At 54.2% G+C, this 21,249-nt stretch overlaps 2 protein-coding genes across 9 annotated transcripts in view; one reads left to right on the plus strand and one right to left on the minus strand.

Moving 5' to 3' along the window:
• The first annotated feature begins 467 nt into the window (after positions 1-467).
• On the plus strand, positions 468-5,757 carry SYT2 (synaptotagmin 2). The gene is made up of 8 exons (XM_041422582.1): positions 468-633; positions 773-942; positions 2,259-2,375; positions 2,598-2,765; positions 2,900-3,067; positions 3,482-3,599; positions 4,782-4,915; positions 5,551-5,757. The coding sequence occupies exons 1-8, from the start codon at positions 468-470 to the stop codon at positions 5,755-5,757; spliced, it is 1,248 nt and encodes a 415-aa protein (XP_041278516.1).
• A 4,720-nt stretch (positions 5,758-10,477) lies between these two features.
• The window catches only part of PPP1R12B (protein phosphatase 1 regulatory subunit 12B), a 134,087-nt gene continuing 123,315 nt past the window's right edge, over positions 10,478-21,249 (minus strand). For 4 of the 8 annotated variants that reach the window (XM_041422571.1, XM_041422570.1, XM_041422565.1 and 1 more), the window contains 2 exons: positions 17,342-17,522; positions 10,478-13,578 (listed from right to left, as the gene is read on the minus strand). In XM_041422571.1, coding sequence (XP_041278505.1) covers positions 17,388-17,522 — 135 coding nt within the window. In that variant the 3' untranslated portion in view covers positions 10,478-13,578; positions 17,342-17,387. The remainder of the gene's footprint in view (positions 13,579-17,341; positions 17,523-21,249) is intronic. The other 4 variants (XM_041422566.1, XM_041422568.1, XM_041422572.1 and 1 more) reach the window with 2 other exon arrangements.

The following is a 21,249-nucleotide window of genomic DNA, read 5'->3' on the forward strand; positions in this document are numbered from 1 at the left end:
CATGCCTGGGGTCCCTGCCTGAGAAGAGGAGGAGATGGGAGGGCTGGATTTGTCCCAGCTGACCTCATTCTTCTCTCCTGGGGATGCAAACCCCCTCCCCTCATCCCAAGGGGCCTTGCAGCTGAACTCCTCCCAGGAGTGTCCCCATTGTCCCCAAGAGGCTCGGAGCTGGCATCATCATTGATGCAAGGCTGGGTGATGCTCCCAGTGGCTTTGGAGATGTCAAGGACCAGGAAACCCAGGGGCGGACCAGGAAACCCAGGGGCCAGCTGGGCTTCCCGTGGCTTGTGAGGGATCCGGGTGGCCTCTCACAGACATTGGGTCTGTGCCCCTCTAGCAGAAGATGAGGTGTTGTGGTGCAGCCCTGCTGCCCACGCAGGTGCTGTCCTGGGGACACTGGGGAGCAGTGGGGCAGCAGGGAGCTGTGTGACCCACCATGATATGTTCCAGGGAGCCCCTGACCCACCATGACGTTCAAGCAAGCATCCATGATGGCCCCAGAGGCCACGGCCAGCACGCTGCCCATGAGCACGATGGAAAACTCCACTGAGGCTGCGGGGCCGGGCGAGAGCAAGGAGGACATGTTCACCAAGCTGAGGGACAAGTTCATGAATGAGCTCAACAAGATCCCCTGTAAGTAGCTCCTTTCCCAGGTGTTACCCTCCTGATGACCTCCCCACCACACTGGTCCCAGTACAACCTGTGGAACGAGGTTTTTGGGTGGCTGGGAGGAAGCTACAGGGCTGACCACGACACTGGCTTTTACCCACAGTGCCACCCTGGGCCCTCATCGCCATCGCGGTCGTGGCTGGACTCCTCATCCTCACCTGTTGCTTCTGCATCTGCAAGAAGTGCTGCTGCAAGAAGAAGAAGAACAAGAAGGAGAAGGGCAAAGGCATGAAGAATGCCATGAACATGAAGGACATGAAGTCAGGCAACCAGGTGATGTCCTCCTGGGCTGCTTGGCCAACAGCCCCTCTGGCTGAGTTATGGACTGTGTCAGGGCACCCATAGATCAGGCAGCAGATTGGGATGGAGCCACCAGGACCCTGGGATGGGACAGTGGAGCCAGGACCTGAGACAGCAGCACTGTCCTCTTCCAGTGTCTGGTGGCCCAGATGGACCAGGCTCAAGCTGGCCTGGACCTGCCAATGCTTCACCTGAGCCAGGAAATGTTGATTTAATCCTATCTCCCTCTGGGTCAGACTCATTTCTCTGAGCCTTTAGCTGAGAGGGGAGGCCCACCAGGCCAAAACACCGGGCACTTTGGGATCCCCAAAACGTCTGAGGTGAAGTGGCAGGTGCTGGTAACTCATCCTGGTGGCCAGCCCAAGGCAGGCTTTGGTACCCACAGGCTTGGGGCCACCCCAGCCATTTCAATGGCCTTGACCCATGGCCATTTGGAGGGGGTGGGGGAATTTGGGTATCTGTGCCTTCTCTTCAGAGCCATGTGGGCACCATGGGCATGCAGACAGGGCTGGAGCAGGAGAGGGGGCAGGTGTGAGGTGGGATTCCCCACTGGAGAGCGGGGGCTGCGTCCTGTGGGGCTCTGCAGGTGGTACAAGCCCTGATGCCCCACCCTGCCACGGTCCCTCAGTGTCTGTGTAACGTGTCTCTCTTTGCCCACGGTGCCCTCGCTGTCCTGCCCTGGCTGCCTCTCTGCTTGGGGACACCCTCCACGTAAGTGGCACCATGAGCCTCCTTCTCCATCATCTGCTTCCTGGGTGGGATGGGGGACTGGGGACACGTCAAAGAGGGGGCAAGGAGCTGGGACTCCCACCCCCTGGACTGTGCTTGGAGAGGCAGGAAGAGGGGTGGATTTCCTGGGGACAATCTATTTCTGAGCCTACAAAGCCTGGAAATGGCCCTGATAAGCCCTTAGCTCTGGCTGTAGTGCTCCTCCAAGCACGGGCTGGGGGGCACAGGACCCACCACCTGCAAGCACCAAACCTCTCTCCACTGCAGTCAATTCCTTGTCCTGGCACCCCTGGCAGCCCCCCTGTCATTTTGGCTGGACCAGCAGTGGGGCTCCCTGGAAGCTGCGTGGCTGTGGCACAGCCAGTGCCTCCCCCAGCCTGCTCTGTCCGTGCTTCACGTCCCCAGCACGTGGGTCTCCTTTCCTCTGGTGGGGAGAACCTGGGTGTTGAGATGCCAGGAGGGTTGGGGTGCTGAGGTCCCCAGAGCTTTGGGGCTGGGGCTGCTGGGCTGTGACCGTTCTGCTGAGCTGGACACCTTGGCTGCTGTTGCAGGACCAACAGGACGATGATGATGCAGAGACGGGTCTGACAGAGGGGGAAGGTGAGGAAGAGGAGAAGGAGCCAGAGAACCTGGGCAAGCTGCAGTTCTCACTGGACTATGATTTCCAGGCAAACCAGGTGATGGAGGGGCTGGGGCTCAGCTGAGGAGTGGGGTTTGCCCGGGGTGGGAGTTGAGAGGAGGACAGGTCTCTGTGCTGGACCTGGGAGGCACAAGAGGGAAGGAGGAGCTAGGTGGGTGCTGTCATAGGAAGTCCTGCCCCATGCTGGACTGGAGATGAGCCCTTGGCAGCTGCACTGCATGGCTGGGCTGTCTCACTGAGGACTCCTCTGCCCTTCCAGCTCACAGTGGGGATCCTCCAAGCTGCCGAACTGCCAGCTTTGGACATGGGTGGCACCTCAGACCCCTATGTCAAGGTGTTCCTGCTCCCTGACAAAAAGAAAAAGTATGAGACCAAAGTGCAGAAGAAGACCCTCAACCCTGCCTTCAATGAGACCTTCACTTTCAAGGTGAGCCCCTGCATCCATAACACTCCACTCCTTCCACCTGGCTGTAGCAGTCCCGTGTGCTGACTCTCCTTTCCAGGAGCAGGTGTCCTGGCTCAGGGTCTCTCTTGCAGCCTGGTTGTTGTCCCTTTGTGCAGGTGCCCTACCAGGAGCTGGGTGGGAAGACGCTGGTGATGGCCATCTACGACTTCGATCGCTTCTCCAAGCACGACATCATCGGTGAGGTGAAGGTGCCCATGAACACAGTGGACCTGGGCCAGCCCATCGAGGAGTGGCGGGACCTGCAGAGCGGCGAGAAGGAGGAGGTGAGGGCCAGCCTGCAGCCAGCTGAACCCCTGGCTGGGGGCCTGGGCTGGGGGCTGGCCATGGGGTGAGCTCTGCTTTAAGGGCCATCCCACAGCTCAGGGTCCTGATCACGGTGGGGTCCCACCAGGGCACCATGAACATCCTGGCAGTCATTACTGGGATCTAACCTGTTGTTCCTCTGTGTGAAAATGTTTCTATAACAAAAAAATCAAGACTATAAAATATCTCGAGTGCTGTGCTGGGCCTAGCTTGTCCTGGACCCAGTGATCAAACTCTTGTGTTGATGCATGGGGTGCCAGCTTGTGCCTGGACTGAGCAGGGTTTGGGGAGACCTGCATGTGTGATTGTGTCCAACCACTGGAGTCCCAGGCACTGGAAAGGCTTTGATCTCCCCTCCTTGGTCTGCTTGGCAGCCAGAGAAGCTGGGAGATATCTGCATCTCCCTCCGGTACGTGCCCACGGCTGGGAAGCTCACTGTCTGCATCCTGGAAGCCAAGAACCTGAAGAAGATGGATGTTGGGGGCCTCTCAGGTGGGTGTCACTCAGAGGCAGCCTCCCCCTGCCCTGCTGGGGGCTCTCAGCATCCTCTGTGGGAAAGGACTCTGGGGCCACCTGTCTGGCAGAGCTTGGGAAAACCCCCAGTGCCTCCTCATGCCTCGGAGGCAGCCCCAGGTCTGGCTGGGGGGTGAGGGGAGATGGGTATGGGATGCATCCCCAACTCTTGGGAAGGACCCTTCAAATTTGGTCCCCCAGTATGCTGCAGGACCTGGGTGGTGAAAATGCTCCTCTGCCATTTGCTCCTGGTTCTGCTCCTCTTTGACCTCGTGTTGACAGCATGTTTTGAGCTTGAAGTGTTTTCCCAGTCCCATCCTGGGACTGAGCTCTGTGCCCAGGGGTCCTCAGCTCTCTCCAGATGTGCTTCAACCACGACAAGAGCAGTACCTGCATGGCTGGAAGGATGCAGCTTTATTGTGGGCTTTCCAGCTCCAGAAACAGGGGTCAGGCCAAAACCCTCCCAATGCCACTCACCTGACAGGCCAGTTGTCACTCTACTGTCCCCTGCCTTCCCCTGCTGTGTCCACAGCACAGAATCCCAGAATCGTTACTGTTGGGAAAGACCTCCAGGACCATCAAGTTCAACTTGTGCCTGGTCCCCACCTTTTCACCCAAACCAGAGCACTGAGTGCCATGTCCAGGCATTGCTTGGACAGCTCCAAGGATGGGGACTCCACAACCTCTCTGGGCAGTTCCAATGCCTGACCATCTTATCCATAAACAAAGTCTTGATGTCCAACCTGAACCTCCCCTGTCTCAGCTTGAGGCTGTTTCCTCTTTTCCTGTCCCTTGTTCCATGGGAGCAGAGCCTGATCCCCCCTGGCTTCCCCCTCCTGTCAGGGAGCTGTGGAGAATGAGAAGGTCCCCCTGAGCCTCCTTTTCTCCAGCCTGAGCTCCCTAGCTCCTTCAGCCTCTCCTCACTCTCCTTGACTCTCCAGATCCTTCCCCAGCTCTGCTGAATGCAGAAGAGCTCCATCCCTTGGCCGGCTCCCACAAATCTCCAGCCCAACTGTTTTGTCTTTGGCATCCATCCACAAACCTCAGACTGTCTCAGGGCAGTCTCTCCCTCACCCTGAGCTACCTCCTGGAACCAGGAGGTATCCCAGGGGTATCCCCAGGGCACCTCAGCCCTGGCTAATGCCACATCTTGACCCCCAGATCCCTACGTGAAGATCCACCTGCTGCAGAATGGCAAGAGGTTGAAGAAGAAGAAGACCACAGTCAAGAAGAAGACCCTGAACCCCTACTTCAATGAGTCCTTCAGCTTTGAGATCCCCTTTGAGCAGATACAGGTTTGTCTGATGACTCCTCTGGGATGGAAGATGTCCTAAAGCTGCCTGAGCCCTCATCCCAGCCTTCCCATCAGCCTGAGCTGCTCCTGTTGAGCTCCTGGTCTGGTTACCCAGGAGATTCCTCCAGTCTCATCTGGGGCTGGGGCTGATGCTGAGGGCAGCTGGTGTGGGGGCAGAGGTGGGAGGCTGGGCAGTGCCCATGGGAGATGAACCCCAACCCAGATCACAGCTGAAATAGGGCTTTCCTCTGCTCCCGATCCTACAGTGCTCACCCTAAGCATAACAGGGTGGTCCTGGGGGCATTTTGGACTCTTGGCCACTGCCCTCTTCCCGTCCATGTCCTGTGCAAGTCCCCGCACATGCCCCTTGCCCCTGCCCAGTAGCCCACAACTCTTACCCAGCCACACACCACACCTTGGTGATCCTTCCCAGGTGAATCAGCTCAGGATGAGCTGGGACCCCACTGAGCTCTGCACTCCGCAGAGAAGGACATGAAGGAAGCAGGGAGGAGGCCCTGCCCCAAAATGGGACACAGTGGGGCTCATCCTTGGGGGATCCCTGGGGCACCCTGGCACTGTGGACCTGTCATGGCCACTGCACCTTTCCACCCCTCTAAAAAAGTTTTCCTCCTTTAGAAAGTGCAAGTGGTCATCACAGTGCTGGACTACGACAAGCTGGGGAAGAACGAAGCCATCGGCAAGATCTTCACGGGCTTGAACTCCACCGGCACGGAGCTGCGGCACTGGTCCGACATGCTGGCCAACCCGCGGCGGCCCATCGCCCAGTGGCACTCGCTGAAGCCAGAGGAAGAAGTAGATGCAGCTCTCGGGAAGAACAAATAGGCAGCTCTGCCGGCCGGCGCGGCGCTGCGGACAGTTGACCCAGAGCTACTGATACCTCAGTTCTGCAACCTTCCTTTTGGTTTTTGTTCTAAGCTGAAATGCCCTTCGATGCCTCTGGAAGGGTATCCAGGCAGTCCCAATAGCTTCCAGGGGAAGAGGTTAAAGACATGGATGGTTCTTTTTGTTCTTCAGCATCGCTCCCTTCTGCTGCATGTCCCATTGCCTCTGCTCGCCATCCCTTCCCAGTGCAAAGCCAGCGGCATGCCTGGGACCTTCCCTGGCAGCTGTGTCACCAGCCTGCAGCATTGCTGCCACCATCCTGCCCTTGGGATCACGTGGGGAACTGTGGAACGTTGCATGGAGGTGATGCACTGGAGCCTGATGGTGCGAGATGACCAGATCCACTGTGCTTGGTTGGGGCATGACCAGCAGTGAGACAGAAAAATGGTGCAGAACACCCTCTGAAGAGATCTGGGTGCCTCCCCCGGCCCTCCCCAAGGAAGGCTGAGTGCCCCTGGCCAGCTCCAGGTTTGGGTTCTCTGAGGAGAGGCTTGCAGGGGCTGTGGATCCTGCTGGGGTGGTGGGGTACCAAGCCCTCAGTGTTGCAGCAGGAGCTGTGGAGGCCAGTGTGGGCACAAGGATCCTCAGGAGGGCTGCTCCAAGGAGACACAGGGGGAAATGTGGATGCACCAGCAGCACTGTGTGGATCACCACCAGCAGCAGCACCACGACCTCAGAGGGGCAGCGCTGGGTGATTTGCATCTGTGTCCCACCATGCTTGGTGAATCCCATAGATCAAAATGCTTCCACAAGGCAGGTTTACAATGAGAGGTCTCCAGATGTGATGGGGGCAACCCCCCAGAGCTGCAGCAGGTGTCTCCCCAGAGACCGTCCATCGCATGTCCCATCATTGCTGTGGGCACCTCAGCCTCAGGACAGCCAGGGGGCCATGGGGAGCTCCAGCCCCACTACCTGCTGCAGGTGGGGATGGCAAGAGCAAGCCTGGGGCCAACAAGGGACCAAAGCCCCTGACCCCCATGAGCTGTTACTCCCCACCAGGCCATTGGCTGTTAAACCCACCGCGTCCTGCTCCCCTTGAGGGTATAAGCCATATCCATGACCCTGACAGTGGCTAAGAGCTTCTCTAGGCTACTTCTCCCACTGTCCCAGAAAAGCCCCTGAGCCAGAAAGCCAACACAGTTCTCTGCAGCTGGGAGAGGGTCCAGCAGCCCTGCCCAGTTCAGTCCAGTCTGTACTGGAGCACTGATGTTAGCTCATGTCCCTGTCCCAGCTCCAGCTCCACAGCAGCCTCACACTCTGCTCCCTTTGGCTTCCCTGGACTCAGTGTGGGGGTTCCAGCACCACAGCAGTGAAGGGTTGAGCCCCAGGGATGTGCTGGCACTGGGGACGCTGCTCTGGGCATTCAACACCTGGGCTGGGACCCTGGTCCAGGGACACAGTGCCAAAACTGAGCTCATCCCAGTGCTGTCGAATGCTTTAGCAGCTCCCACAACTCTGACTTCCCAAAGGGCATCCTGGCCCTCTCCAGAGGTGGGGTGATGATGGGAAACTTGGTGGCAGTCACCGGGTTTGAAACTTGGCTCAGGGGGTTCAAATGGACATGGGGACCAGCCCCTGTCCCTGGAGGGCTGTGCAGCTCTGGGACAGGTCCCCAGGGCAGGCCATCTCCATCCGTGGGAGGTTTGGGGCTCGGATGGCCGAGCTGCAGTGTGGGAAGGGGATGTTGGACAGGGACCTCTAATGACCACCTCCACCACCACTGCGGCTGCGCTTGGCCCATGCCCTGGTGAAGGTGGCACCGGGGCCATGATGGGTCTGCAGGGGTCATCCAGCCAGTGGTCTCTCAGGGCCATCTCCAGCTTTAATTAGTCCCTTTTCCTAATGAATGTGTCAGTGTCAACGGAAGCGGGGGTCCTGCCCTGCCCTGTAGCCAAAGGGAGAAGAAGTCTTTGTATGCTTTTAATAATGGGGAGCTGGAGGGGGGCCGATGCCCCATGGTCAGGAGCACTGGTAGGACTCAGTCTCATTTTGGGGTCCATCCAGGTGTCGGGGGCAGGGGGGTGTGGGGTGTGTGGGGGCATTTGCCTTCCATGGGTTAAAAGAAGAGGAATTAGAAAAAGCACTGAAATTCTACTGTTTGCAGCCAGCGAGTGTGCATGGCCCCGCAGCCTTCCCAGGGAAGCAGGTGGAGGTGTGTACACCTGCACATCTGCACACCTGCATATCTGCACATCTGCACACCTGCACATCACACCTGCACACCCCAGATGCACCCCCTCCTGTGTGCTCCCCTCCACCCCTCTGCCCCCAGACCCACCGCATCGGCCGGGGTCTGGGGATCCAGGCCAGGAGTGGCGATCCCACCTGGCTGCTTTCCATTCAGACTCTTTAAGCCTTGGAGGGGGAAGACTGTGACTTTAATACATGATTTAATTTTTTTTTTAAATAAAAAAGGGAAAACCAACCAACATCCTGAAGCCATCTGCGCTGCCTCTGACCCGCCCCTTAGCTGTGTGTAGGTAAATTATATGGAGACATAGCTGTATATACCACGAGCAGTGCATGTGACGCAGCCACGTAGCAGTAGCAGCATGGCCCCAGCCCGGCGGCTGCCACCCTCCTGGCACTGCCGTCCCCATCTCCGGCCTCCCGCCAGGGAGGAGGCGGCCACTACCAAAACCCATCGCTGAGAGCTCTCCACCGCCCTGATTTTTTTCCCCCCAATTAAAATGAAAATCCCCAATTCAATCATATAAAAGAAAATAATGCCAAGAAGCAAAGCATGCCAAGCCCGACCCGCCAGCGGAGAGTGAGCTATCACCGACGCGGCCGTGGTGTCCATGTGTGTCGTGTTCCTGTGTCTTGTCGCGTTTGTCCCATGGCCGGGTAGCAGCTACATCGTGGCTTCGGTGTCCTGTGTCGCGTTGGTGCGTTTCACTGTCAGAGCAACTTTAGAAGCCATATTAGAGCACGGTGCACCGGGACCCCACGGGGACAGGCCCACGGTGAGCCGTGACCCCCTTCCCCCCATGTGTCCACGTCCCCCCGGTTTCGTGGGGCTCAGGCTGCCAGGAGCCACAGCGGCCACCGCCCTGCTGGCCTTGGCTGCCGCTGTCACGCCAGGTGAGGGGACGGGACAACGCTGGGCACAGATGTTGGGGTCGACCTGCTGGTGGTGAAAAGGCTTTTTGGAGCAATTTGGGTTATTTCTGCCATGTCCAGTCGGTGGTTTCTGTTTCGGGGATGAGAGCTGGCACTTCCCTCTCCTGGTGGCACCGTGGAGCAAACCCATCTGTGTCACAGAGATGCTCCCGGGGTTAAGGAAGTGAATCCACGAGCCTTGGCAACAGGCTCGGGTTCCTTTTTTCTCCCGATCTGGGATGGAGGAGCCAGCTCCTTTGGGAGTCGCAGGCTTGGCCACTCTTGGAGCTGCAGTGCCGGCCCCGCTCGGACCGTCCCAGCCCCGCAGCGCTCGGCTCCGGCGGAAGCTGCTTTTAATGCCCCTTCCCCTCGTGTGGACTCTGTTGTTCCGTCTCTGATTGTTTGATGGTTATTTTGTAATTATTTACGTCTCCTTATTAAAGAAACGAGCTGAAAGGAGCCGATTCCCTTCTGGTCTTGCTGCTGGGGCTCATGGGGCATCCGTGGTGAGGGGCAAGAGCCAGGGCAGTGAGCCCAGGGATGATGGAGGGATGCAGGTGTGGGTGGAACCCCACAAGGGCCCAGGTTCCCCAAAACACGGAATCATGAAATCACTGAGGTTGGAAAGGCCCTCTAAGATCGTGGAGTTCAACTGCTAACCCAGCACTGCCACATTTACCACTGAATCATGTCCCAGGTGTCACATTCACACACCATTTGAACACTTCCAGAGATGGCAACTTCACTGCTGCCCTGGGCAGTTCTGCCACTGCCTGACAACCTTTTCAGGAAAGAACTTCTCCCCAGTCTCCAACCTAAACCTTCCCTGGCACAACTTGAGGCCATTTCATCTTGTCCTGTCCCTGTTCCCTGGAGCAGAGCCCGACATCACCCAGCTGTCCCCTCCTGTCAGGAGCTGTGCAGAGCCACAAGGTCCCCCTGAGCCTCCTTTTCTCCAGGCTGAGGCCCTCAGCTCCCTCTGACTTGTGCTCTGGGCAGCCTTGAACCCCAGATGAGCAAGGCTGGACCAGACCTGGGGCACAGGTGGGAAATACCAAAGGTCCCCACAGAATTCTTCACGCCCAGCACACTGAGTCTGGTCCACAGTCACATCCTGCTCCACCAACCCTAAGGGAAGAACTCAACCTGCACCAACCACCTCTGAAGACTGCAACATGTGGAGGTTCCAGCAGCCTCACCTGAGACAGAGGTTCCCAGATGTGACACCACCTCCTGCCCGTGCCACACTTCGTGCTGACCAAACTTCTGAGCAGAGCAAAAACAGGGCTTGCAACCAGACTGGGAAATGGGCCAGTGTGGTGCTGAGGAAGTGATGGGACCCTCTCCTGTTTTATCTTCCCACTGGTGGGTGCTTTTCAGGGATGTCCATCCCAGTTCCTTCATTTCAGCTTCCCCTAAAAAGGTACCTGTTTTGTAGCTGCAAAACTTTTGTGCTTTTATGGATGATGGATATTGTTATGCCATGAGAATTTTGGGAGAAACGGAATTTTAGCACAGACAACTTGTAATTCCAGAAAGATGGAAGCAAAGTCAATGCTTCTATTTTATCAACTCTTACTTTATTCATTTATAAATACTGTTGTGTTTACAAGCATCATAGCTGTGAATATTATTCCCAAACTTTCAAACACATAATACTTATAATACTATATAACAACAACCAGTAAAACAAATCATTCATCTCAGGGTTTGAAAGGCCACTCAAAAGTTGCATAAAAATACATTCTCTCCCCATCTCATCAGCCAGTCCTGCTTCTCCAAGGAGTTTATTTACATAGAGCCATCACCAAACTTGCAGCCACAACAGGTGGGTTCATCCCAAGCAATAAAAATTAACTCACCCCAAGCAATTGCTTAGGAAAAAAAGCTCATGTTCCCCAAGGGAGACCACGTCTGGCAAATGCTCTGGTTCCAAGAGGGATCAATTTTAAAAACCTATTTGCTCTGCACCTTGTGCCAAGCACAGGGTTTGAGGTGTCCTTTTGTCACCTCCTCAGTGCACTGGTTATGTCAGGCATGAAGTGAGACAAAAAAAATCCATTCTCAAGAATTTGATTAGCAGTTGCGCCGTCACCACGAGACGCTCACAGCTTTGGCTGATCAGGGACACTGAGCTGTGGGGGCTCAGAGAATCCAGTGCTAAGCAGACACTTCAGCTAAAGTGGTTTGGCTTTGCAAGGTGCCACTCAGAAGGAGCCTCCCGCAGCCTTTCCACTCTGCTCCTTGGGAGAAGGCGCAGTGAGTGTCCTGGTAAGAAGGGGCAAAACATCAGTGTGGGATGGATTTGTCAGATTGGGTTGAACCCTCTCCCTAAAACAGACATCAGGCTTCTTCCTGCTGCCAGGAACCTGCCTGTGGGAAGGACAGGATCTTGATTCTGAACTCTCCTCCTGATCCTGCCGGGATGCACGGCCCGAGGCGCTGGCCCAGCTGGGGAGTGTCCCCTCCTCCACGCGGCACAGAAGGGACAGGGCTCCTGATCCCCGATCTCCTGACCAGAGCTGAGCCCGAGGCTGAAGCGAGGAGCGGTCACCAAGAGAGAAAACATCAAGAACGGCAGAAATACTCACAGAAAGAGTGCACCAAGAGGGAGCGGCGTGCAGGGGAAGCATTGACTGGATCTCAAGACTTAAAGCTGTTAAATAGAGCAGGGTTAAAATCAAGGAATATAAAAAGGATGCCTGGCTTAGGCAGTGCTCTGCAGAAACCCTGATGCCTTTACCAGCTTTGGTGTCTTCCTCCCAAAGCTCAGCAGCAGAGGCAGGGTCTCAGTACCAGGAGAAACGGTGCCTCAGCTGCACAAATGGCTCCACCAGCTGAAGAGCAACTTGTGGTCAGAGCTGCCTGGGGAGACCTGGCAGCTCCAGGAAGAGCAAGAGAGGTGGAAACAGGCAGGACAGGGAGGGGAAGGGAGGAAAATGGAGAATTTGAAAGGGGAGGGGGAGGGAAGAGAAGAAAACAGAGATGCTTTCTGAGGCAGTAACCAGCAAAAGGTTTGAAAAAGCCCAGGATTGCCTGATAGAGATAAGTTTTACCCTGCTGAGCAAGCTCAAGTATTCTGCTCATGTTCAAGTATCTCATCTCTCTGGTACTGGAGAGTTCCCCCAGCCAGAGCCAGCAGAGCTGCTCAGGAACATGGTTGAGCTGCTCCATGGCCACCTCCAGGTTCAGTGACCAAGAACTGCTGCCCTTGGCCAGAGAGAGAATGGGGAGTTGAAGGACAAAGGAGATGAAAGGACATGGAAGGATGTAGGAGATGGAGATGGGAGAATGTTTTGGATGCAGCTGGATGTCTGAGAGGGAAGGTACTGTTTGAGAGGAGCCAATGTCTAAATGCCCGTGGGAGAGAACAATTCCAAACTGTTTCGAGTGCATGTGTATTGAAGAGGAGTATTTCTGGGGTTTTCCTTCAAGGTCAAAGCTTATCAGAAGTTTCTGACAGGTCAGAAGACTTTCATCATGGTGATTCAGTTACCAGCAGCTCCTTGTCCCTCTGACACTGACACACCGACTTCTCCAAGGTGTGTAGGACAGGATGCTGGCATTCTCTGTCTACAAATCCTACTGCAAATCAAAGGGAGGGTACCTGAAATACCAGCCAGGCTCTGCTATGGGGCTCTGCCTTCAGGGAGGCAGCAGGAGAATGTCCCAGATGGCTTTTGGGAAGGGGAGGCTGGTTTCTGGCATTGGCACAGCTCCCTGCAAGGTGATTGATGCTCACACACAGGTGAGAGCAGCAGAGGCTCTGTAGGGGTTCAAGTTTGTCCTTCACAAAGCTCAGCAAGTGCCTGGGATATATCCTGTCCCAAGGAACAAGTGGCCAGGTGGCAACTGTATGCTACCAACCACAGAGACAGGAGCCCTGGAAGGACACATGACACAGGATCACCCAGGCTGTGGGGGAAAGGGAGGGTGAGGGATAAGGGTCTGACACCAAGTGTCAGCACTGATGTTCCTGTACAGGTTCAAAATCTTATCTAAAGTAGAAGACTCAGTCTATTGGGGCAAGAGGAGAAGGTGTCTGTGCAAAACAGCTCATCAGCCTGTGACAAACGTGAGCTCTGGTGGCTTTCACAGCATCACATTTAACCAGAGTCCCACATCTCAGTGGGCTGATGTGCATCCTCAGAGTCCCAGTCCATGTGCACACTTCCCACCTGTAAAGGGGTTGGATATGCTGGGTTAGTTCTTCAGATGTCACTTTTTACAGTAGGAGCTTCCCATTCCAGGTCAGAGTCCAAAACCAAACACTGAGCTTTTGGAAGAAGTTTTGGCAGCTCAAACCCAGTCCTCACATTTCTCCCTTGAATAAAATGTCCGAGATACCACAACATGCATAAATTAAAAAAAAAAAAAATGGCAGGGGATGTGTTGGGGGGAAACAGGGATAGAAAGGGAATGTACAGCAAAGGGCAGGGCAAGGCAGGTGTGACATTGATCCCACGGCTGAAACACTTGCTGTACGTGATGGGAAGGAAGGGGGTAGGGCTCGGTGGGGGGTTGGCAGCTGGTGTAGGACACCCCTCCTTGTCCCTCCTTTGCTCTGGATTCCTATTTGGAGAGTTTGCTGATGACACGAATGAGGGCTCCGTTCTCATCCTTCAGCCTTTGGTTGTCCGACTTCAGCTCTGTCAAAATCTGTGGAGAGACAAAGACCAGGTGGGATCAGAGGGGCTCGGGGGGCCAGAGGGGACACTGCATCCCCTCCCCCAGCACACCTCCGTGGCTCTGCAGCATCTCCAGAGCTTTTACAAGCTGGCTGCCAGGCGTGAGGGGTGAGAGGGGCCTCGAGCACAGCACTGACAGGGAGCCCCGAGCCAGGCAGCCCTGGTGCGAAGCAAGGCCACAGCCCCAGCAGCAGGTCAGGACCAGACCAGCAGGGCAGGAACCATTTCTGACCTGTTTCATCCCAAACCTCTGCCCAGAGGCTAAATACAGCTCAGCAAACAAGTAAAGCTGGTTTTTCTGATATGCTTTTTTCATTTTTCCAGACTAGAAGGGAAACAAAAGGTCTGGAATCTTCATTTAGGACTGGACCTTGCAAAATCTCTTTAGAATACCCACAAATCTCCTTGGGACCCTGAAGATGTGTAATACAGTCACAAGTGCTGAGGCCAGAGGACTGGCAGAACACACTGACACTGGAGGTGCCTCCTGGGTGCTCACCTGAGGTTGCAACAGACAAAAGCCTTTGGAAACAGAGAAGAGATAGCTTCAACAAGACCCTTCCAGCATTTCCCATTGGCATAAACACTGCTGGCTTCCTGTGTGCAGTCAGTGACCTTCCCTGGACTGTTCCCGACCTCTGGCACCAGAGGGAGACCCCTGCTCCTGCCGGGGGTGTGACACACAAGGGGCACTCCCAGCACAGCTGCCAGCAGATCACAGAGTGACCAGCCCCAAGCCTGCAGGGCACTCAGGGCAGAGTGGGATCACACATATGGCACCTGTATGAGCTCAGCCGTGACTTCTGTCTGCCAAGGTGCATCTTGGAGGAATTCCCTCAAATTAAAAGTCTGCATTAAATCTTCTCCTTCCTCCTAACCTGGTGTTTCAGCTTTGACCACAAAGTTCAGCCCCCCTCCATCTTCAGTCCCTCCATGATGACCAGCTCTGAGTGTGGGCAGCTCCTGGGGCAGTTCCAGCTCCCACCAGAGCAATTCCCTTCTTCCATGGTTGGACCAAGCCATGGTGGGCCCCAGCACACCCAAGTCCATCCCTGTGGGCACTGCTGGTGGATGTTTCAGGTGAGAGGTTTTTTAGAGAGGGAGAAGGGGCTGGTGCAGCATGGTGGGATATTGTGGGAAGGGTAAATCCATGTGCTGGGCTGGCCAGAGCTCCAGCCCGTGATGCTGAGTGTGCCTGCCTGGACCCAGTGCTGGTGTGACAGGTGCACCACCATGGCTGGGCTGTCACCAGAACAGCACTCATGGCTCCTTGTGCCATTTCTCATGGCCAAAGAAGAGGCATTGCCATCACCATCACCAAAGTGATCAGCAGCTCAGAGATGCAGCAGAGCTCTTGATATCTCTGCGCTCCTCTGTTTCCCCCTGAGCTTCACCTCCCACTCACACCAGTGCCTCCCAGTGCCCTGCAAGAGCCCCAGCACCCACTGGGCAGTCCTGTCAGACCCCTGCCACTGCCTGGGGTGGCTCTGCAGTGCCCACTGCTGTGACAATAGGCGTGTGAAGTCCTGACACTCGTTTTGGTGGAGAGAACCTGTCACAGTTCCCAGAAACGATGCAAGAGAGAACCACTCCAGTCCCAGGGCTCAGCTGGAGCCTGACAGGGTTGTGCCTCACGGGGGGCTTCGTGCGACCTTGTCACTTATTTGAAAATGAAGGAGTGTAGGTACACGTGCAATAAGTGCCTCTGGACACGTTTCCTGGTCATAACCCAGCTCCACCAGTGCTCAGTGAGGCTTCCTGAAAGCTGCACATCAGCCTCAGACAATACAAGCCCAGGCGTTCTCCCTTTGAAGCAGAGTAGTCTCCAGTCAGGTGAAATGAGCCCCATGGGAACAGGCTGCAAGGGCTGGAAGTTCCTAGCAGCTTTGCAGAAGTCCCACAGGAAAGGTGAGCAGGGATGTGCCCAGCCCCAGGGAATGGCAGGGCTTGCCTTGATGCAGTCGGTGTCACCTCGGTTTGGGCTGGAGGCTGCTGGAGCAGCAGGGCTGTGTCACCTGGGGCACTGCAGTGCACGGCTCCTCAGAAACCACGGGCATTCAGAAAATGAGGCTCACTGAAAAGCACTGCTGCCAGAGCATGGTACTTCTGGCAGAGCTTAAACCAGTGACACCACTGCACAGCTGTGATGTCCACAGCCACCACTGAGGCAGAGTTTACACATACCAGCAACATCCTGTGTTAGACCTACTAAAGGAGTTGAAAATGAATCAGCAGAGCTCACAGACCATGGCTCTGGGCACGGGCAGGGAACTGCAAACCTGTAAGTGAGGAGGGAAGCATGAGCCTCAGCCAGAGCAGAGGGGGATGGAAGGACAGAGGTAACATGGGCACGTCCTGGGAGGAGGAGAGGTGACTTTCAGGTTGTGAAACATCAGTTCTTTGTCTGGAAATAATTTTGCCCAATTTTCCCTCTCAGATCTCAAAGCATGTGGGGAAGGAGAATGACTTAAACTCATGGTTTATGAGAAGAAATGAGGCAGGGTCAGGTTGGAGGATAGTTCCACAGATTAAAACCAGAAAGGCTGTGAGATCATTTCACCTGACCATCTGCACAATCCAGGGCACACAATGTAACACCCGACTCTCCTGGCCCTTGTGGCACACATGTGGACTTGAGCTGAGACTCCTGGAAAGGGGAAGCCACAATTCCCCTGATTAGTTTGTTTCTATGGTTAATCAGCCTTGATATAATTTGTGTGCTAAAAATAGGTTTTTTTATTCTGTGGTGCCACTTCTAGCCCACAGGAGCACACGACTTCTTGTGTCTCAAGGGATATGAATATCCCTACTAACCTGCAAAGGACAGGTAGGCCCCCAAGAAAGGAGCATTTACAGCTTTATTTTAGCATTGAACCAATGAAGTAGCAGGAAGAGATGTAATTTAACTGTGTGATGTGTGAAGGCAAAGCTTAGGGAAGACTCATCCTTGGGTTTCCACCATTAAATGTCCTGGATTTAAAACAGAAGATGAAAACACAGGCAGCTCCTGCTGCATCCCCCACCCTGCACCAGCCCACAGGAGGCAGGGGGATGCTGAGCCTGTGGACTCATACTCAAAAATTTCAATTTAAAATAAGGAAAGGACCTTGTCTTTTTTGTTTAAGTGACCAAGAAAACCTGCTGAGGACAGTTCACTTTGTAGTTTTTCTAAAAATACCCTTTCTGTCTAAAATGTTCACTTTTCACAACATCCCTGAAAATTTCCTGACTTTGGATAATCTGATTTGCTGAGTGCCAGCTTCTCCCTGAACTAAATCCAATTAAAAATAATTATATTATAAGCAGACATGTAGCATAAACCACCTATTTTCAAGTGTCCAAGGCCAGGCTAGACAGGGCTTGGAGCGACCTGGTCTAGTGGAAGGTGTCCCTGCCCGTGGTAGGGGGTGAAATGAGATGAACTTTAACACCCCTTCCAACACAAACCATTCTGTGGGTCTGTTTCAAGGCAAAGTACCAGGCAAGGAGCTGCTGACACTGCCAAGCCACCCCAAAGCCATTCCCCAATGCTAAGCTGGCAAGGGCAGCAGCATCTGCCAAGCAGAGCAAGAGCCAGGGGTGAGCAGAGCTCCAGCAAAGCCCTGCCCTGGCAGCAGCACCATGCTCTTGGAATTCAGAGATCCTTTGCCACAAGCTTTTGAGCCAGAAGCTTCACCAGACACCCTGGAGAGCAGAGGCGAGCGGGAAGCGCCCGGCCAGGAGCGGAGACCTGCCTGGAAGAGTGGAAGAGGGAGGCAAGATGAGCCGGAGGGAAAGCAGCTACAGCTCCTCTGATTCCGAGGGCTTGGAGGGCAGAGAAAGTCTGGCTACGACCCGGGTCAGAGCCCTGTTCTCAGCCAGCAGTTGCTCATTCATCTGCCTCAGAGTGTGAATCTGTTTGAGCTGGTGGAGATTCTGCAGAGTGAGAGGAGTGGACAGAGAAATACAGAGAGAACATCATAGAAACGAATGGGCACAGAAATGGGAGTTTAGTCCATAGGCAGTGAAAGAAAAAAGAGAATAAAAGAAATTAGTAGCAGTGAGTGCTGGATGGGGAAAGCCTGACAACACACCAAGGATATTTTGGGAATCAGCCCTTTCTCCAGGGACCCAAAGTCTTAAAAAAGGTCAAATACAGGGATTTCTTACTACAAAGCAGGATTGTATTCTAGTTTACCCAGACAGCACAGGGACTTGGGAACTGCTGTGAGACCTATCATCAGTGACTTAACACCTAGACAGGCTCTGAAAGCACTGCTGGGAACTCAGAATTTCTTCAAAACTCCTTTTCTTCATGTATCTCTAAAAGCCAAAGCATCTGTTTGGAGCAAAGAGGAATCAGAGCTTCCTGGAAGATCCCAAAGACTGAAGCACCTGAAAGTGTCACTGTCCCACAGCAGATCACCAAGACAGGTACTGTGTCTGCTTGCATCTCTCATCCTGGGTCTGCTCAGGCTCAGTCCTGCCAAAACCTCCGGGGTTTGGTTTCTCATCCCTGCCCAGATTCAACGCTTCTCTGTCTCAGGGCTCAATTTATCTCAGACCTTCAGAGGGGACAAGTCTGAACCTTAAACTGCATATTTTAGGAAGAGCAGTCTGAATGAGAGCATCTCCCACAGTGGGGATGTGCCAGGAGGGCAATCCTGGTGACAAAGGCAATGAGGGGCACAGGACAGTACAGAGATCAAGGAGATCAAGCCCCACACTGGGGCTTGCACAGGAACAAACTGGGCATGGGTACAAATTGTGCATGGGTACAAACTGGGGCTTGCACAAGTACAAACTGGGCACAGGTACAAACTAGACATGGGTACAAACTGGGGCTTGCACAGGTACAGCAACAACGGGAGGTTGGGAACAGAAGAGCCACAAGGAAGCAGAACAGGGAAATGGTACAAGCCATGCAGACACTCCAGTGCCACAAGCATGACACTGTTCCCAGCAATGGCAAGGTGAATTCACGTGCTGGACATTTTCACCACTGTGGGTCCAGAAGATGCCAAGAGCTGCAGAGCTGCTTCCTGAGCAGCATCCCTGCCCCCTTCCTCCTGAGAGGTTGGGCAGCTGGGCCACAAGAAAACAAGAACCCCTCCTGAGCAAGAACCCATCCTGCATGATGGAGGGAGCCCCAACACTGGGCAGAGGCAGACAGGAAACATCCACAAGAAGAGTTGTAAATTCAAGTGACAAAATGCCAGTCCAAAACCAAAGCAGTCCCACAAAGCACCGTATTCCTCCCCATGTCCACTTAGTGGCAGGAGAAGACAGAGGGAAGGGTCTATGGGGAAGAGGGTTCCTTTCTACATTTTCATTAGCAGAAAGCACTCAAAGGGAAGTGCTGTCTGTCCTGAACAAGGAGCACCATGAAAGAATCTACTGTGACACAAAGACAGTGACTGTCCATCCAGCCTGCACTACTCAGGTTGCCCAGAGAAGCTGTGGCTGCCCCATCCCTGGCAGTGTCCAAGGCCAGGTTGGACAGGGCTTGGAGCAACCTGGGATGGTGGAAGGTGTCTCTGCCCATCTCGAGAGGCGGAATAAGAAGGGCACCTTCAAACCCAAACCAGTCTGGGATTCTGTATGACCCAGAGCTGACTGCAGCTGGCAAGGAATCTCCTGTGTCTCAGGACATTTTGTCCAAGGACTCATTCCTGTACAACACTGAAGCACTTTGTACCCCAACCATCAGCTCCGTTCTTAGCTCCCCAAAAGCACTACATTTACTCTCCATGACAGAACGAAGACACCTCTTTGGAAAGCTTTGCCAAACGAAGGTAAGCAAGACAGGAAGGCAGGGAGGCAGCAGAGGATGGGGTTTGAGCCCCTGAGATTATCAAACTGACAGAGCAGCTCCTGGGACACACAAAGACAGTTCTGACACTGGATAATCAACAGATCCCAAGACAGAGCTACACCAAACTGCAGGAAAGCTGCAGTGACACTTCGGCAGTGAGATCCCTGCTCACCATATCCCATCCATCCATCCATCCATCCATCCATCCATCCATCCATCCATCCATCCCTTCACAGCCCAAGATTCACTGGCTGGCACTGTGCTTATTGAGGATAGACAGACATGGCACAGCTGTCCTGTGATACATCACAGCAGGAGCTGCTGGAAGATGGTTGTACTGGAATAGTCACTTCTTTTGATGGCACCAAAAATGGTTGAGGATACTTGGTCTGTCCACCCTGGAGAAGAGGAGCCTGAGGTCAGAACTCAGTGGGGGCTGCAGCTCCTCCCGAGGGGCAGCTCCGATTTCTGCTCTCTGTGAGCAGGGACAGGACCCCAGGGATGGGCTGGAGCTGTGTCAGGGGAGATTCAGACAGGATATCAGGAAAGGCTCTTTCCCCAGAGGGTGCTGGGCACTGCTCAGGCTCCCCAGGGAATGATCATAGTCCCAAGGCTGTCAGAGCTTCAGCAGTGTTTGGACAGTGCTCTCAGGGAGGCACAGGGTGGGATTGTTGGGGTGTCTGACCAGGCCAGCAGTTGGACTGTGGGTCCTTTTCATTTCAGGATATTCCATGATTTTATGATACACAGATAATAAAGACCCTCTGTTTTATAACACAGCTCACACCTGGCAGAAAGCATCTAACATACATAGTAGGGGCATTGTGCTATGTGAGGTGGAAAGGACTATGATCATTTCAGAGACCACCTTTGTTTTTCCACACCAGCACAGCACAGAACCTCAGCATGGTCCCATCGCCCGGGCCAGCCTCCACATGCTGCACAGCCCACAGAAAGGATAATTTATGTAAACATGTGTGTGTGCTGCAGGTAGGCCAGGCTCCTGTTTATGCACCAAATCCAGCAAAAGCTGGGAAGCTGGGACTGAAGCCAAGGGCAAAGAGCAGGATCTGGATGATACCGCTGTGATTGCTTATCACTCTGCTTGATACTTGGCTTAGCAAAAGCAGGTTTCTCAGTTCTCTGGACCTGCCTTCAATTAACAGATTTTGTGCCTGCAACACTAAATAAAAATGCCCAGAGCCTGCACGATGGCTGAAGCCAGGAGCTGCATCACTGCTACGGAATAAAGGAGCTTCTGTGACCTTCAAGAACAATTGCTGTATTAAGTTGGGACCTCGGGCACTTGGCATTGAATTCAGCTCAGTGCAAATGTTAATTTTCTTTCTCCTGCCTCGGCCAAGGTTCTGGATCTCCAGTTGAATTGTGCAGTCACTCAGGGAAATGCTGCACTGCTCTGTCAACTCTGCAAGAGCAGGTCTGAGGAGCAGCTCTGAGGAGCAGCTCTGTGGCTGCCTCCTTGAAGTTATCAAGCCTGTCTTGCTCCTCTTCACTTCTCTATGGCTTTGGTAGAAGGGGACACACTCCAGACAGGAACAAAGCTCATTCCCTCAAACACAGCCTGAAGTACTGCACGTTTCTGTCACCTCTGTCTCCTCTTCCTCCGAAGTCAGCTGCAAGGAGAGGACAGCCCTGGCCAGGACATCTCATGTGCACAACTGGACAGACACCACTGGATCCAACAGCTGGATGTGAGTCTTGCTGGATTCAAAGATTAGTGTGAAGAATTCCTAAAAACAACCTGAGACCTAATCACCTGAGAGGTTTGGTTGCTTCTACTTGCTGCTTTCCACATTAAAGGAAATTGGTGGATTTGTCTTTTCCTTC

Source organism: Onychostruthus taczanowskii, unplaced genomic scaffold (genome assembly GCF_017590055.1).
Source record: "Onychostruthus taczanowskii isolate IOZ18803 unplaced genomic scaffold, ASM1759005v1 scaffold74, whole genome shotgun sequence".
Lineage (NCBI taxonomy): Eukaryota > Metazoa > Chordata > Aves > Passeriformes > Passeridae > Onychostruthus > Onychostruthus taczanowskii.